General features: G+C 38.8%; 1 protein-coding gene across 14 annotated transcripts in view; it reads left to right on the top strand.

Annotated features, from left to right (window-relative positions):
• The window catches only part of DST (dystonin), a 462719-nt gene extending 446140 nt beyond the window's left edge, over positions 1-16579 (top strand). For 7 of the 14 annotated variants that reach the window (XM_043542401.1, XM_043542397.1, XM_043542400.1 and 4 more), the window contains 11 exons: positions 20-183; positions 497-659; positions 1880-2034; positions 2213-2287; positions 3165-3182; positions 6532-6649; positions 9394-9462; positions 10231-10430; positions 10893-11003; positions 13496-13619; positions 15518-16579. In XM_043542401.1, coding sequence (XP_043398336.1) covers positions 20-183; positions 497-659; positions 1880-2034; positions 2213-2287; positions 3165-3182; positions 6532-6649; positions 9394-9462; positions 10231-10430; positions 10893-11003; positions 13496-13619; positions 15518-15783 — 1463 coding nt within the window. In that variant the 3' untranslated portion in view covers positions 15784-16579. The remainder of the gene's footprint in view (positions 1-19; positions 184-496; positions 660-1879; positions 2035-2212; positions 2288-3164; positions 3183-6531; positions 6650-9393; positions 9463-10230; positions 10431-10892; positions 11004-13495; positions 13620-15517) is intronic. The other 7 variants (XM_043542402.1, XM_037894239.2, XM_037894240.2 and 4 more) reach the window with 3 other exon arrangements.
• The last annotated feature ends 2034 nt before the right edge of the window (positions 16580-18613 follow it).

Below are 18613 nucleotides of genomic sequence, written 5' to 3'. Positions count from 1 at the left end.
TTGTATTCTGTTTTAATAGGAAAACGTTCCCCAACAGCAGGCATGTATCCATCAGGAACACAGGCACAAATAGAAACCAAGAATCCAAGGGTAAACCTATTAGTCAGCAAATGGCAGCAAGTCTGGCTTCTGGCCTTGGAAAGAAGAAGAAAATTGAATGATGCTTTGGATAGACTAGAAGAGGTCAGCACACAGCATATATATTATATACTATGTATATTTTTGTTTAACCCTGCATTTCCTGTTACAAAGCGATAGTAATGCCAGTCTTACATTTTTGTTATATGATGTATAGTTAGATGGAAACAGCTTGATATGTGCATGCAAAAAGCAGCTAGTCCTATTTTAATAGTGAATAGAATCAAACCATTTCAGTACAAATGTGGGCATTTTAAAGAGCCAGTTATTTAAAAGCATGCTGATGTGACTTCTCTTACCTATTCTGTAAGTGATTCAGTTAAACTTGAAAAACATCTCTCATCTCTCTTTCCTCAAGCTGAGGGAATTTGCCAACTTTGATTTTGATATCTGGAGGAAAAAGTATATGCGATGGATGAACCATAAGAAATCTCGAGTAATGGACTTCTTTAGGAGGATTGATAAAGATCAGGATGGAAAGATAACGAGGCAGGAATTTATTGACGGAATTCTTTCTTCAAGTAAGTTCTAAATTAAGTTACTGATCAGATTATGAGATGCATCTAATATATTGGCAACATATTGTATCTGAGGTAAGTCTTGATGTGGTAAGAGATCAGGTTTACCTTTAAAGAAATTATCACTCTGTGATAAATGTAAAGTGGTAATAATTGCTTTACTTGAAAACATTGATAAAATTTAAACACTCCTTTCTTGAGTGAGTCAGATTATGACACAAATTTTTGTCCCTATGTTGTGTGTAATACACTGGCTAAGTGTGTGTGATCATGTTTCCCTCTAGTGGCTGGCCCACATAAAAGATAAGAGCCTTCCACTTCTAACAATTCCTTTTGCTCAGGTGGTGGAGACCTGCGCTTTTTGTGTCAGAGTGTCAGGGTTCTGTTCCTGCTGACAGCACCTGGTCAACACAAATGGTAGCCCTTGTGCAGATAAGAACTCCTCTGCACCTGAAATAATCAAAATGAGCTTCCACAAACATGGGGTGTGTGTAACATACAGTATATGGGTATGATCATGTCTGCCTCTCATGAGTGTCCCACATCTGAGGATAAGATCCTGCTACTTCTACCAGCTGAAAGAGCTACCCTGTTAGCTCAAGTGGTGTAGGCCTGTAGTTGTTGAATGTCCATGGCACTACTGCTGTTGATCAGTCATGCGGGATGTTTATATATTGTAATACTTTATTTATCTCCCTGTACAGTCTGTAATTGAGCAGTGAACATGCTGCTGCAGGAGTTCTCAACCAAAGAAGGGTTTCAGATTATAGAATTCCATTTTTAAAACAATATCAGAAGCTTCTACGCATTGCATTCTAAATGTTGAATTTGTCTTTAAATTCTTTATGACCTTGCCCCAGTAACAACTTGACTTGTTGATTTGTGGTATTCTTTGCACTTTCGAGGTCAAGCATGCTACAAGACTGTAGAACTGTATGTCATTTGAAAGCTTTTTCAACGTTCCATCTGTTGCTAGGCGCATTCAGTACTGGGCTTCTCTCCCAAAAATGCACTAGTGTCTTCATTATTAACCATAATCTAGCCAACATTGGAGACACACCACCTCTTTTCAGAGATTTGTTTTCTCTGAGCATACTTGGTGTTTTAGTATACATTACCTGTCATTAATGCCTAAAAATTTTGAGATTTGTGATAAATCCAATGACTCTAATGGGACTGAAAATCCGTAAGGTTTACCTCCTGGTGATGTTTTTGGCTTACAGAATTCCCTACCAGCCGACTTGAAATGAGTGCAGTGGCAGATATCTTCGACAGAGATGGTGATGGGTACATTGACTACTACGAATTTGTTGCAGCACTTCATCCAAACAAGGATGCATACAAGCCTCTTACAGATGCTGACAAAATTGAAGATGAGGTACTCTCTCTAGAGTTATAGCTCTCAGATAACTAATATATTCTACTGGAATCACACACTTAATAGTATAATTAATTTTATTTTCCTTCCTATATAACTTGAATTCTGCCAATTATTTAAGGCTTCAGAAATGTGATAATTAGCATTAAAATAATTATTCCAATTGTGTTTTTGGCAGGTTACAAGGCAGGTAGCTAAATGTAAATGTGCAAAACGATTCCAGGTGGAGCAGATTGGGGATAACAAGTACAGGGTAAGTCTTCACAACACCTCCATGGTTCTTTCGGTCCAAACATTCTCAAGGCAACAGGACTACGTGAGCATTTGGGTTACATTAATTTACAGAAACTTTGTATCATATACTTATGTTTGCTCAAAGTCAACCTGGAAATTATGTAGTTTCAGCTTAACTAAACTTTACATCAGTAATTTGTGTTAGAAAATATAGACTAATAACGTATTTAACTTTCCACTGAACCTACAATAAAACATTTTTCTCAGTATTTAGAGAGATTTGTATATCTAAATAGCAAAATGATTTAAACAGTAGCTGGTCCTGCATACCAGTATATATTGATTTGTGAACTGATTGATTTTTTACACCTGAGTAAAAATGGATTTTTCCAAACAGATTCAGATTAAACACATGGGACTGTATTGTAATTAGAATATACTTTGGTCAAACATTTTTATCATCCTCATGCCCTCTTTTTACTTTATTCCAGCATACTGTACCTTCATGTAGTAGCTAGACAGGAAATGTGCCAGGTATCCTAAAAACAGTTCAGGTACCAGAGATGAATCTGCCATGTTGCAGACAAGGTCATTTGTTACCCTCTGGTTCAATAACAAGAACGTTTTCAGATGAGGTGCTCAATATTTGGCTAAGGCAGACTATGGAACATCTTCAGATGATTTTAAAAGGGAAAAAAAGGACCAGGAAGGTAACAAAGGACTTATGAATCATTCCAAGTTCATACTCTGGATAGTTAATTACCTGCACATCTCTAACCTAGATCCTGTATTTAGAAGTTTCAATGTGTGTGTTAGTTTGCATGTGTTCTCAAGTCATACAAAGAATTTCTTGTTAAACTAATTGTGTCTTTCTTCCATTTTTCATTTCTTATCAGTTCTTCCTGGGAAATCAGGTATAAACCAGCGTAATGTGTTCTGAAGTTTCTATTTTTTTTCTAATGCATAGTCATTTAAGCTTGCAATGGCCACTCTTTTTCCCATACTTTCATCCTGAGCTAATTCATTGTTGGTCAGCTGTGGTGTTTCTGTAAATGCTCTAAAGTGTTCCTGGTTTCAGGATCTCCCCCTCCCTTTTTGTTTTGCCTTTTGTCTCATTAAGGAGATTACTTTTAAGGGAACCAGATAATGGACAGCAACAATTTGTATGATAAGTGTCTTTGCATTTCAGTTGTGATTTATGAATAGTGTTAATTATTCTACTATCCAGAGTTTTTTATATGTAATATATTACAGCAATATGCCTCAGAATTCTGTTGTCATATTACTCAGTCACTTATTACCATTCCATTTTCAAAAATCGCAGTGCATTAAATTAGAAATCAAATGAATAGATTGATTAAGAATCAGTTCACAATGTCTTGCACATATCTTTAATACAAAACTGTATGGACTGAGTTGGCAGAATAAACTTGAAGTTCAAATTTGGACTGCTTCTTTCCATTCCCCTGTCAAAAATATTTTTAAAACATGCCATCATACCAATGCTATGGTGTACAGTAATTGTGTTTAAAAATACATCTAGCTTGTTAGTTTGGTCATCAGTATCTCTGGTTGTGAAAGTGCCATACAATACTAATTGGAAGAAATGCAGATAAATGACTCCTTCGTAGGATGGACACTGAAACACAATCTGTTAAAATATAGAATCAGCTTGCCTGCCTTGTAAATACATGAAAATATCTAACACTAAAGTTACCACTAGCATCTTATTCATGTTCTTGGAAAAATAACTATATGAATAAATGATTTTAGGTGTTCTAATGCTAAAGATACTACAGAAATTGTAATTTTGCCTTGGCTTTTAGAATGTTGTTAGCAGAGATTATTATAGCATAGTGTGTGCTCAGCAAACAGTAACCTTCACCACCTACCTTTGCCAACCTACTTCTGTGCTAACTTTGTAAAATGAGTTACTATATAGAAAGAGAGGGTCTTGATTTGGTAAGTCTATTTGAAAACTATGCTCATCCTGTGTCTGAGAAAGGAAAAGTAGAGTATCTATTGTGATTAACTGAAGTTTATTGCTGCAAGAAGCTTCAAAACATTATTTCAGCAAAGGATACTAAATTTCCTAAAGAAGCTTAGCCAAATTCTGTTCTGGTACCAATGGATTTACATGGCTGTAACCAAGAGCAGAATTTTTTCTTCATAGACACTACACAACCTATAAACTAATTTATTAAACTGCTTGTGTTTCTCATTTCAAGTTAGGTGAAACAATAATAAATATTGACCAAAGAAAGTCTGTACCCAAAATATTTTAATAAAAATCTGGAACGGGATTATTATGGAAGCAGCACGTTGGAAGTTGTGCTATTTGGCAACAGCCACGCTAGCTGAACAAGTTGCAGTATAAATAGGTTTCAAAGGAAGTATACATGCCTCAGTCTGGCTGCAACGCAGAGCCTAAATGGGGTATTAAAAAAGCTGAAAGCAAGGGGATCTTTAAGATTGCACAAAGAATAAGAAGAAGCCTCCTCCTTAATAGGCAAAACAAAATAGTTAGTGTAGACTTGTGGGCTACATGCTGTCTCATTGATTTGCATATCTAAGAAAGTGGTTCCTCATTATAAAGTCATTTAATGGTTTAAAAAATCTAACATAGAGCTCATTTAAATTTACATTTTACTCATTTAGAACACAATTTTCTTTGATTATTAAACTTGTAAGCTTCCTATTGTTTGGTTCCCAGAAGTAATATTCCTTCTGCCCTCTCTTGCCCACTTTGCTTAAACAGTGCTAAAGGTCTTTTAACAAGTAAGGAGCACATTTGTGTGATTTGGCTTTAACATGTTTCCATCACTTCACTGGAGCAAGTAGGTACAGTTACTCCAGCAGTCAGATTCTACCCAAGATATGTGCATTTGACTACGATTGACTTCAGTGAGATTCTGCATGCATGCAGACCGGAGGTCAGGATTTGGCCTCAGGATTGGATATCTAATTAAACATATGCCATCAGCTAGAAGGTGCTGGATCCCTCTGGTTCTGTTTTCATGAGATTGTGAGATCCTTCGGGAAATTATGAGTGTTAAGTTAATTTAGATCTTGTGGAAAGTTTTGGATTGATAACACTGGAAAGCACAGTCTGTTCTGTTTTTCACATAACAGCATGTTGTCACAGTTGTGCAAACCTCTCCACAATAATCCCTCAGCTAAACAAAAGTGCTTCACACCTGTTTTGAGGTTAAAACTTAGTTCACTCCCATGCTAACTAAATGCTCGGCCTATGCTGCAGAGACTGCCAGCGGATGTGCCAGTTGTGAAGGCAATATTATTTGATGATGTGAACCTTGGTAGGAACTGGATCAAAGCAGCCAGCTGTTTTCACAGAGGTCACCAAATAATTAGAAGAGTATATCTTTTGGTCACTACTGACTTAATCCAAATTTGATCCAGTGATGTTCAGAGGATTCTGCAGGGTTTTGAAGGTATTTCATACAAACTACACTGAACATTTTTCAAGACCATACTACGCTTTAGGCCCAGTCTTCAGCAGCACGAAATAAGCACTCAGCACCACACAGGAGGGGTGGGAAGGTGGCTTTAAGCCACCTTTGTGCTCCTGTGAATCATGGGTGTGCTCTGCACACAGATCAAGATTATTCTAATTTGTGCTAGCTGCCAGCTGCCCCAAGGGGACAATATAGCAACGCCAATTGACAACCCCTTTTTACCAGCTACGCCACCTTCACCCAACCATGGGGAGGAGGGTGGCTTAGAGCTGTTAAAATGACTCTGTAAGGTGTTCCTGTGCTCAGCCGATGAGTGGAGCAATGTAAAGCTCCCCTGATTTATCTGAAATTCTAGCCCACTGATCTATCATTTGAATCGTTTTCCCACACTTTTCAGCTGAAAGTTTCATATCTTTGAAAACTGTATCCTTGCTATTGCAAAAAGAGTTCAGTAAAAGTTTTCATGCTGATTAATTCGCACAAATGCAGAACATAACCAATTATTGTATTACTAATTTTGCTGCTTTCACAAGATTAGACAAAATCTTGAGAATCAAGCATAAAGTTAAACCTGGCAGCCTTTTTTCACAATCCTACCATATTTCTTTGGATTAATACAGTGGTGTTCACCTAACAGCATAAAAATTCATATTTTAAGAGTTTACTAATGATTAGAAATTAAAACAGAAATTTTGAATGGATGATTTTAACCCATCAGAGCTGAAATGCATATTTTATGTGTGGAGAACTGTTGAAAACCTTAGCATTTTGTTTCATCTTTTTACAGTTTGGTGACTCTCAACAGCTGCGTCTTGTTCGCATCTTGCGAAGTACAGTAATGGTTCGTGTTGGAGGTGGCTGGATGGCACTGGATGAATTCTTAGTGAAAAATGATCCTTGCAGGGGTATGTAAGAAGGTTGTTTTAGAATGGACATTAAAATCATTAAAGTCACTGTCAAGAACTGTTTGGGATTTTTTTTGCAGGATAGAAATTGAACAGTATAAAACACCTGTTGTTTATTTAAACAATGACTCACTGCATACCTCGTAGTTCTGGTTTTGTGTATTTTAAAATCCGAAGGGCCAAACGCAGCTCTTTAACATCTGTATAAATCCAGAGTGACTCTGATGCCTTCAGTAGAGTTACTCCAGGTTTATACTGGTGTAACTAAGAATGGAGCTTGGCTAAGTGCAGTACACGGCATGTGCACTGGTGGTATGATTAAGCAGAAACGAAATGTAGCAACAGTTTTTAAAATCTGCTCAGTAGGAGTGCAGTTTTAAAGCCATAAATCAACACAACGTAATCAGAACCAAAGAATCACAGCCACAAGTTCTGACAGACCTAGGGACTCATCCTTTCCTCAGAGTCTGCTTGTGTAACTCTGCATTCTCACTGGCATTCTCCCCAGAAGCTCTTCTTATAGCTCTGAGCCTTGCATAGAGAGCAAAAAGAGCAGCTCTGTGCTCGGAACTGGAGAGTGACCCTTCACCTTTCTTCTGGCAATTGTATACAACATGTTGCTTTATCAGATTTTACTTCACAAACTGGCAACAGCTTAATGAGGGATGGATGTTTGCAAGAAGTCCCATCCCAAAGGGATAGTGGGTTCTCTGTGGCCAAGAGGAAGTTAGAGGCTGACTCAGGAATAGCAGGAGCTAAAAGAGAAAGGGGTGAAATAGCTAATTGAGATAAAAGACAAATAGTAGCAAGAGTGGTAAAGTTAGAAAATTGTAATAGTTACTGTACCTATTCAGAGTGAGTTAAAAGCAAGTAACTTTATGTAGTTCTTTATGTAACGAGTATAGTTGCTAATGTAATAGGATCAGATAACAATAGAATAGGAAAGTTAAAGGGAAAGGTGAGGAAAAACATAAGTCACTAAGGGTTGGAAGCATGCTCATTGTCAGACTTACACTGGTAAAACTCCTATTGTTTGCCTAAGACCTGCTAGGTTGGACCCAGGATTATAAAAGTTTAATAGTTAAATACCTTGTGCAGATAGATGACTTGTATTTTGTAGTTACTTTTGCAGTAGGGTAGGTAAAGTAGACAAAAAGAAGAAACTTCCAGGGAACAAAAAGTAACCCATCAGCAATAACAGTAGATGCCATTCACAGATGGAAATCTTCACCACAATAACATCATTTCCTATTTTAAGTACTGTAAATGGAGTATGACAAGCAGAGTAGAAAATGTCAAAACTGAGGTGCTGTAAATGTCTGTTTTTAATGGTATTCCAAAAAAGTCCTGCTGCCCACCAAAACACAGGTATTTCATATCCCAAGGAGAAGTGAAGTGTATTGAAGTTCCAGCTGAGACTGAAAGCCTGATTCTGCACTGGCTGGAAGTCAGTAGGGTCATTTACACCTTTGCTACCATTCTTATTTGCTAGCATTTTACTCTCACTCTGCATAGAGTAAACGACTCCACAAAGTGCAAGGCAGTGGAGAATTAGGTGCTGCATGATTTCACAATGTCCAACAGCATTCAGGAGATACCATCACCACATTTCCAACTCTACTCTCAGGACTCTTGTGTAGGGCTGGCCAGAAAACAATTATGTTTCATTAAAAATGTTAAGGTTTAAAAATTGTTTTTGTTCTAATGCAGAATGAACAGAGAACTTTTGAAATATTTTGCAAAGAACAAAAAAAAAAAGCAAAACTCATGAGACACCCCCCCCCCCCCCCACATACACACACCAGCCAATAGGAGGTGGGAGAGTCACTGCTCCCACCTCCCATGTGAGAGCCCTACCCACCCGGCTATACAGTCACTGTGTCTCGCTCTCACCAGAAATTCCATCCTGGACCTGAGAAACTTTCCTGATGAAACTTCTGTCAAAAATGGATCCATTTTTGCATAACTTTTTGATATTGACAAAATAGCATTTTTCAATGGAAAAAGGTTTGTCGAAAAATGTTTTGACCAGCTGTATTCTTGACATGCTGTTCACTGTGGTTCCACGTCCTATTCAGTTTGTAATTGACTGCTATTGTAATTAATAAACATCTGATTATTAGAATTCTTTATTACTTCCCCTCAAAGAGCTGGTGCTGGTCCTTGCCTCTCCTGCTCCCTAATTCGGACGTGTGTGTGAAAAACCCTCTGTGTAAGTCCTGCTGCAGGTGTCACTGTGCCTGGGCCCCAATTCTACAAGGTGTTCAAGTACATGCATAGCCTAAAGCATGTTAATTCTGAACTCTTTGGGATGTTCACCTGCTTAAAATTACACCGCCCATTGAAGTCCGTGATAAAGCTGTCATTGACTTCAGTGGAGCAGGAGCAGGCCCCTCCTTAAGCCTTAGTCTCTGCTAGGAGCTACTCACACACTGCATATTTCATAATGCTCTCATTATATACAGCTTAAAATGTATGGTAACTATATGTAAAACAGTTTAATCTTATATCACCTTCTTACGATGGCAGATAACCCCCTTTCTTACACAAGGGGACTTGTCACTGCAGCTAAGTCTATTCAAGCACAGTTTTTTGCTTAGGGGAACTTTTGAGAGCTTTTACACTCAGTTCTGTCTTTTGGCTTGGTGCTCTGAGTCTCTTGCATATGCAACTGCTGTACTTAATTTCTTCTCCTGCTAACAATTTTCTTTAATGTGATCCATATCCTGTGTCATTTTTTCTAGTTCATCATCATGGGAGTAAAATGTTACGTTCGGAATCAAACTCTTCAATTACCACTCAGCCTACCATAGGTTGGCAAACCTCTCTCTTTGTCTTTCCTGCTCTGTCTTTGTCTTCCTTTCTTTCCTACTCTTGCTTTAATATATATATTTTTAACAATATGTTTAACTCATCACATTTGGCTTAACATTTTTCTACATGGGCTGATGCTTTACACACTAATTTTTTTTGACACTCTTGAAAAGTGTTTCAAAAACAATTGTCATTCATGCTGATACAATAAAATACTAACATGCTACGCATCTGGTTCTTCTGGAACATTCTCTCGTATGTGCCTGTTTGTCTGTGTGCGTGCTTAGCCATCGATTACCTCATTATAGCTTGGGTTTTGTGGTCATCATTGCATGTTGCTAAACTACTGTAATGCATAGTTTAGAATAAATATATTTGCTGCTTTCCTGCCATTTGTTCTTGGCAGTTTTTTCTGGACCATCCAAGCAAGTGTTATTTATTATGAGTAGTTGTAGTGTTAGTTAAGCAGATCATCAGGTTGTGTCTATGTGTTAATAGTTGGTTGATTAACAGTGACTTAGCATGTTGAGCATTCCATTATCATGCTCACTTACTTGGACAGTGGTTCATTCCTGCTAGCTTAAAATGCTAGAATAAGCATGTTCTACACATGAACTGTCGTGCGTCCAAAATGAATGCATTACACAGTAATGCATTCTATTTGTTGTCATACTGTGCTGGAGATGGCATGACAAAAGAGGAGACAAACGGACATGTGACTGATCTGCATAGCTGACTTCTTGCTCCCTCTCTTTGATGTGCTGCAGCTAAAGGGAGGACAAACATGGAGCTGCGTGAAAAGTTCATTTTGGCAGATGCTGCAAGTCAGAACGTGGCTGCTTTCCGACCAAGAGGTCGTAGATCACGACCTTCTTCAAGGGGTGCTTCTCCCAACAGATCTACTTCTGTATCAAGTCAGGCTGGCCAGGGAGCTTCACCGCAAGCAGTTGCTACAAGTACACCCAAGGTATGACTAAATACATGACACTACGTTAATCAATGAATGGGATATAGATTGTTCCTTTTTTAAACACTGTTAACAAAGAAGAGAATTTATAGGAAAGAAATATCTATATTTTGCATCTTCTTCTTCCTGAAGGGTGTTTTCAGTATTGTTCTCACACTTGCTGCTCTCTTGCAACACTGGAAAAGACGCCCTTACATTTATGGTGCCGTGTGGGCAAATCAGCAAACAAAAAATGCATTTTGAAGGAGCAAATATGCACCTCTCCACTGCATTTGAGAAATAAATCATACATCCTCTTTTTATGGATTGTTTGTCATCAACTCTTTCTGCTTTGTTTTGATTTGGTTTTTTTCTATATATATTAACTGTGAAATGTGGTCTCTGTACCCTGGATATCCCTCTCCAATACATTGTTTTCCATCTACTGTCCTTCATATTTTGATTTGCCATTGTTTCATACAGACACCCCATCATTTAACACGCAATTATGGTAAACCATGGTTGACAAACAGCAAAACGTCAACTCCTTCTAAACCATCAGAGTCCTCAGAATATCAAGGGTCATCTTCAGAGGTACAGTAAGGACAGAGATTCTAGTCTAATGAACTTCCTTCACTAAAACTATGAACTCACTAACAGTCATTACAGTTCTCTGCACAGCTGCACTGTACCTTGCATATTAATACACTCTCTTTTAGACCGCTGTCAAATATTTTATATCCTTTTTTCTGAACTTTGATTGATCTTTTATTTAGTGTCTTTAAAATATTAGAATCTTAAGAAAACTCTCCCTATGATTCTTTGTTGAGTATAACCTTAAAGTATAAATGATCAATAATATTAAGCTATAAAGTGGCAATTAATATGGTACCAGTTGGGATGATGAAATTTAGAAAAATCCCCCTACCTTTCACTTTGGTTTATCGATGGCATTTCATGAACTCCTTTCCTGAAATTGTTTCCTCTGTGCTTCTAGTGTACTGTGCACTCATACTGTGCAGACATGAGATTAGTAAATTATGATCTGCAGTACGAAGTTTCTGACTGAGGAAATGCCACTCCCTTGTGATCAGGATGGCATAAGAGATTGGTAATTGGATCCTTTCAGCAGCTGAAATTCACTTTACAATAGTCATGACCCACAATTGCTATAATGAGATCATGGTTCGGTGACTCATGGAAAATGAGTCTGATGGTCTCGTTTCCTGTGCACATTACAAAAAAACCCACTAACGTAATATTTAGCACCCAAGTTGGCAGTCGGACTGTTTTGAATGGACATGGAGCCTAAGTACCTGATCCAATACCATTGAAGTCAGTGGAACGACTCCAGTTGTATCAGACCCCAAATTGTCTTCTCACTCCTAAAAGTTGTCATTCTAGGTCAGGTTAAGGCACATTGATTGGTTAGTGTATGGAAACTGGCACTACCACTGCCTCTGGTATATTTGTTCTAGATATAAATAGAGGACTTGAATGTCCAGTGCTGTCAGCCTGGCACTTTTCAATGCTAAATTCACATAACTCTGTATGGCTTTGCTCAGTGATGCATAAAGCATATAGAGATCCTTTTCACTCATTCCTTGTATAATATTATATATTACTGTACACATTTAGGTCTATTGCTTTAAAATATTAAAAATATTTAATCATAATTCAGAATTTAAACAGCTGTTAATTTCTAATACATTTGCTTTCATTTTCTTTGATCCCTTAGTTGTTAACTGAATAGCCATATAAGGTTGATTGATGGTACTTAAAACCACAGCTGTGGGAAGGAATTTGTAGTACAGGAAGACCAATGAAAAGTCATGTTTTTGCTGAATTTGCAATCAAATGACAACCCATGGCAGTAATTTAAGAACTTCCCCGTGTGATAACTGCCACTAGCAGTGGCTGGAAAAACATTGCAGGAAGTGTTATTTTATTTCTTAGTGATAGTGCCCCTGCAGCCCTCCAGGATGGCTGTCGACTTGTCTATTCTGTAGGTCTTGACTGCCTGGTGGAGTAATGGGATGCTACATGGTGTCTCCGTGGCCAGTGGTATGTCTGGGACAGAGCTGTAATGGCCTTTACTACATCTCCCAGCTGTTGCATGTACTGTCTATAGTTTCAATGAATTTTTTTTAAATGAATATTTCAAAACCCAGTGCTTTTGAGGTTGCAGGGGGTAATGCATTTCTCAGGCATTCATAGTGAGTGATAGGCTACATCTTTAGCCTGTTTTAGTGGGTTAGTCCTTTTATGTTGACTAAGTCAAAATGGTTGTTGTGGTTTTCCCTAATGACTGGTGTGATGTGCAGATTTCATTAAATAAGGCATACGTGGCAATTAGATGGACTACTCCAGTTGTGCCTTATCTCCCCCTGAATAAGCAAAACAAACTCCATCCAGGGCAGGCCACCAACAGAAGAGTTACTGCAGGGCCGCCACTAGTTCAGGAGCTAGAAAACCAGCAATACAAGAGTGTGGGTAGAGACATTGTGAACAACATAAGGCCACGGAGAAAACAATTATTTTTAAACTAAATTAGGGTCTCACATTTGCTTGTGCTCTGGTGCAAAGAGGTTCAAAATCTGGTGATTTGGGGCTTTTCAAAATTTCATAAGTCTATGCTTTTTGCACCAAAATCTTAAATGAAAACGAAAGCATTCCACACCTATAACCGTGGGCAGATGGTTTAGGCCAGCTAGGCACGTAAAATGAAGCTGCTTCTCTCTAGTAATATGCTAAGTACTATACCCTCAACTAACCAAATATGCTAAGCTAATTAAAATATACAGTGGTAGCATCTTTTTTAAAAAAAAATACATTGATACATATATAAAGAATGTTATAATGTTGATGCTAAGTAGACTGAATGATTTTATAGCTGGATCACTGTAGGCACTACATGTTAAAAAACGGTTCAAGTTATTCTAATTACTGAACATTTCTATGATGATTCCAGCCAAGACTTGGTATTTGGCCTGCATGTTCTGAAGATGATGATAGAATTTCAAATTCAGAGCCGCTCAATACATCTCAGTGATGACAGATGAAACAACTGTATTTGTCTTATGTAGGGAACACCAATACAAGGGAGTAAACTTAGACTGCCGGGATATCTGTCAGGGAAAGGTTTCCACTCTGGAGAAGACAACAGCCTAATCTCAACAGCAGCAACCAGAGTTAGAGCGCAGTTTGCAGGTGAGTGATTTGAGAACTTAATACAATGTACGCTGCAAGGGTTGCCACGACTGGAGAGAATACCTGGGGACAAACTGAGATTTCTCTGTGATGTGCCCATTTGTGCTAATGTCTGAATTGCAACACCTGTAGTTTATAATGGTTCCCCAAGCAGCCACTAAGGAAATATTTAAAAGCAAAAGAGCAGATTCTTGACTATATCTTTGCAGAGCTGAGATGCATTGGAGAGTGGCTGGACATCAGGGATCTAGCTGTGGCCCCCTGATCATGAGCCACCTGGCCCTGATGAAAATAAGAATTGCAGGGGAGTAGCTGCAACTTGCACCACTGGTGTAAGGGCCCTCAGGCATATTACACTAGTGGATAAATGGGAGTATCTGAGCTCTATTCTGCCCTGCTGCCCCCAGCGCACCTCTATGCAAGGATGAGGTTGAGTGGTTGGCATAGGAGGCAGCAGAGCCACTTCCACCTGCATTCAGCACTTATAGAGTACAAAGCGGTTCCGTATTCTTAAGCTATTACCATTTTCAAGAAGAAATAGTTTAATGCACATGTTTAGACCAGGCTTTCTTTGCACTTACAGTAAGCCAGATTTGTTGATTATTTAATAATTTAAATGAAACTAGAAAAGGAGGACTTGTGGCACCTTAGAGACTAACAAATTTATTTGAACATAAGCTTTCGTGAGCTACAGCTCACTTCATCGGATGCATTCCTAATAATAATGCATCGGAATGCATCCAATGAAGTGGGCTGTAGCTCACGAAAGCTTATGCTCAAATAAATTTGTTAGTCTCTAAGGTGCCACAAGTCCTCCTTTTCTGTTTGCGGATACGGACTAACACGGCTGCTACTCTGAAACCTTAAATGAAACTGTTACTCTATATAACTTTATTCCATTTAAGATTCTTGTTGTGATTTTTCCACCTGACACATGAACTGCATTGCCACAAATGAAGGATGTCATGCATGTATTGAATAAGCAAGATTTCACTTTATCAGGCCTTGTATACATTGATTTCTTCATCCACTGGAAAGAAGGAAATCATTTTAAACAGTACGAACATATTGCATGGCTTATTGTTTGTTTATTTCCCGGGTACAAGTGGTGCATTGTGTCTTACAACTTGGAGTGAAGAAGCAATTTACAATTCTGCTAATGCTTAATACATAAGTCAAAAGAGAGGCCCACTTTTTTAAAAGGGTGGGCAATTCTTTTTCAGTATCCATGTTGCCTGTGTAAAATTCCTGATGAGCATGTAGAAGTCAGAGACTGACCACATCTAGATTTGGAAAAACTTAGAAAGCCAAGGATTGGCAATTAGCCAATGGTATAATGTAAGACTAATGAGTTGATGGAAGCTGCCAGGATAATATATTTTTATGAGAAAAGCAAGCAGCTGAATTTATTACACCTCAGTATTTAATCACACATTCCTTTCTCTTTATTAGGAGAAATAGCATTGTTTTCTAGACTCAGAGATTTTCAGGTCAGGACCATACGGATCATCTAGTATGATCTTCTTCATAACACAGGTCAAAGAATTTCACCAGTAACTTGTGCATCAAGCTACATGAGCTAGAGCACCATTTTCAGAAAGATGCCCTGTTCTATAGGATTATCAGAATGTTTGCCTCTGTGCTCATTTCCTCACCTTAAGGAGCCAGCCATGCAATCCCTCAAGCAGCAGTGCTCAGCACAGGCGGCTTGGAGGATCAGACCCTACATATTTTCCCAGAGGGCTACATACTGACCTCACTTCCTGTGTGCCAGTGGGAGTTCCAGGCGTGGCTTATGAAATGTTTGAGGTCCTAAATGTGTAAAAACACCCACTAAATGTCACTCGTTCAATCCCATCTCCCTAATGCCAATGGACATCTTTCCCCTCTCCTTACAGACACCAGAAGGACTCCAAGTAGACCTGGAAGCCGAGCAGGAAGCAAGGCTGGCAGTAGGTCAAGTAGTCGCCGAGGCAGTGATGCATCTGACTTTGACATTTCAGAAATCCAGTCTGTGTGTTCAGATATGTCAGAGACTGTTCACAATGCAAGCAGACCACAGCCCCGAGCAGGTTCTCGGCCAGCATCCGGCAAACCTTCCAAAATTCCAACTCCCCAAAGGAGACCACCAGTCAGCAAATTGGACAAGTCCTCTAAGAGATAATGTGATCAGCTCTGTAAAGGTCTTTGCCTTGTGCATTAAATATTTAAGTTTGTAAGATGTAAAATATTATGTAGAAATTATTGTGAAATATTGCAAGAGGTGGATTTTTAATTCTGCAGATGGCCTTATTTGTGTATTTGTCCTTTTATTTTGTGTGTATAATTTTTGTCAGATTTTGTTTGTTTGTTTATGCCATATCCTATGTGAAGGGGGAAAGAGTTTTAATCTAAACTAACAATTGTACACAGTAATGTGTAGAAAGTACACTAAAACAATTCCCAAATGTGCAGTGTACTGAATGTACAGTTAAGTCTCTGCAACCTCAGTCAAATAGGCCTATCACTCCATCATTAGTTAACAGGAAAGGATACCTCATAATTTTTCTTTTAAAAAAAAAATAATGAAAAGCCAAAAGACACAATTACACATTTTGAGCTAACTAAACGAACACTAAAGGATGTATGTCAGACTTACTAAGGAATAAAAAACACATTCACACTACAATTATTTATGCAGCATCTCTTGGAGAACTCACAGAAAGTTACTTAAGCACTTGCCAGTCATACAATACTCCAATATCTTGCAGCATTTCTGTGCCATTGCTTTAAATGAGGCCAGACACACTCTGGATATTAGAACTACTATACTGTAAGAATTCAATATAAAGTGCGTTCATGTAAATGTGAGGTTTTTTTTTTGCTTGAGTGGACGGTAGCACTGTATCATTGAACTCATTTTGTATCAAAGCAATTTTGCTTGCAGAAAGCTATGAAATAAAACATGTCCCTTAACTTTCTTGCCATTGTATTTCTTTATTTCACAGGGAATTAGTGTTCTGCATTACATTTTAGGGAATAAATCATTTGAAATGACCAATAATTACCTTAGAATCATACACTCTAATGCAATTTTCCATTTGCAGCAGTCAAATTTTGGTCATCTACTGTATTTATTTAATAAAACATTAACTTGTACCTGTCAAATAACATGAAATTATATGTAATTTATTTTGTGTTGAGAGTTATTTTCTTTGTATTGGAGTATGACACCACTGTGCCATGAATGAAAAAGAGGGGGGCTAGGAGAGTGTCAAATAATAATTTTTGAATTAATTTTGCTATTCAAAGATCACTTTAATAGCCATAACGGTCATTTGTTTTAATTGGAAACGGATGGAACTTTTCCCATAAACAACAGCAGAATAACAGACAGATGTTACCGTAACTATTAACTAAATTCCTAGAAATTTCAGTTGCCTTTTAAGGACACAATAAGTTGCCACTGGAAGCATGGGCCTGGATTCCTCACTGGGATGCTGGGATTCTATACAAGAAAACTCTGTGCCCTTAGAGTGCCTTCTGTAAGGCAGGACTGAACTATATGCAGTCCTCGATGGAAACCTGGTCAGAAGTGAGCTACCTCTCAGGTGAGCCTGCCATTCAGTGATATAGCTGAGAATCACTTGTGGCTATTGGTGATGCTATTTGGACTCTGATCGTGTGTGCAGTTGGGATGTAAGATTACATCAGCTCCTAAGCTGATCTTGCACATATTCTCACGTGGGCTATCCACAGGTACAGAAGTTGAGTCACAGAATCAAAGTTCATAAAAGATGAAAGAATATAATAAAATTCAAGCAGGGTAAATCCTGGCTGCATTGAAGTCAGTAGCAAAACTCCAAGTGTGAGTGCATAGCCATCCAACTAGAAGTAATGTTTATGGAACAGAGATAGTTAAGCACACCTATAGAAAACCCTAACAGAGGAATGGAGCAGGAGACACAGCAAGCACAAGCCTTGATTCCTTAGGGAGGAGGCAGGGAATACAAGCTGGGAAGAAGTTCCACTACACTTCCTCAGTCCTTCATTTAACAGGTGTAACAGCTACTCCAGGAGCAAATGGACCAAATAAGCAAAGGAATTTGTGTAAGTGGTTCCGATGGTATCTCAGCCAGGAAGTGAAACAGCTTTCACAAGAAGGGGTGAGTGCACATCAGACAGGAGACTTCAGGCCACAGTGCTCAGGCATGATTACTGGCTATCACAAACCATGGCAAGAGTGGGCCTTCCAAACTACTTGGATGTCATAGAGACAGATAATCACAAGAGATGGGATGCTTATATTACAGACAATGAGTGTAGTGGCAATTCAATTCCTACATCTATTCCCCCAGCACTACAGCTCACCGTCTCCTGTGCTGCGTTAGCTTTCCCCACCTGACCTGCCCTACTGCTGCTACCCACTCAGTCACTTCTCCTCCTCCCCAAAGCACTGAAGACAAATCAGGAGCAAGTGTAACTACTTTAGGAACTTACATGGCTCTTACTACCTGCGTATCTGAGCACATCACCATTTTATGTTTATCCCCGCAATGCTTCTGAGGTAAGGAAGGGCTCTTATGCCCATTTTACACATGTGGAGTTGAGGCTCAGAGACACTAAGTGACTTGCTCAAGATCAAACAGGAAGCCTGTGGCAAAGCACTCAACCCCCATCTCCCAAGTTCCACAGTAGTGGCCAGAGGTGCTGGAACTAGGGGTGCTACCGCACCCCCTGGCTTGAAGTGGTTTCCATCATATACAGGGTTTACAGTTTGGTTCAATGGCTCTCAGCCACCCCGGTATAAAAATTGTCCCAGCACCCCAGTAGTGGCCTTGCCACTCTTCCTCTCTGCTGAATGATGATGAAGAATTGTCAGCTTTCACTCCCATTGCTGTGTGAGTCATTTCTCAAATTCAGTGAAGGGTATTTATCTGAGTTTGGGTTGAGCTGCTCAGAAAAGAATATTAAAAGAAGGAGGGAATTTGAGTCGACTCCCTTCTAAGCTTATC

Source organism: Chelonia mydas, chromosome 3 (genome assembly GCF_015237465.2).
Source record: "Chelonia mydas isolate rCheMyd1 chromosome 3, rCheMyd1.pri.v2, whole genome shotgun sequence".
Taxonomy (NCBI): Eukaryota; Metazoa; Chordata; order Testudines; family Cheloniidae; genus Chelonia; species Chelonia mydas.
The sequence above is the reverse complement of the archived record's forward strand: the minus strand, read 5'-3'. Positions and strand labels throughout refer to the sequence as shown.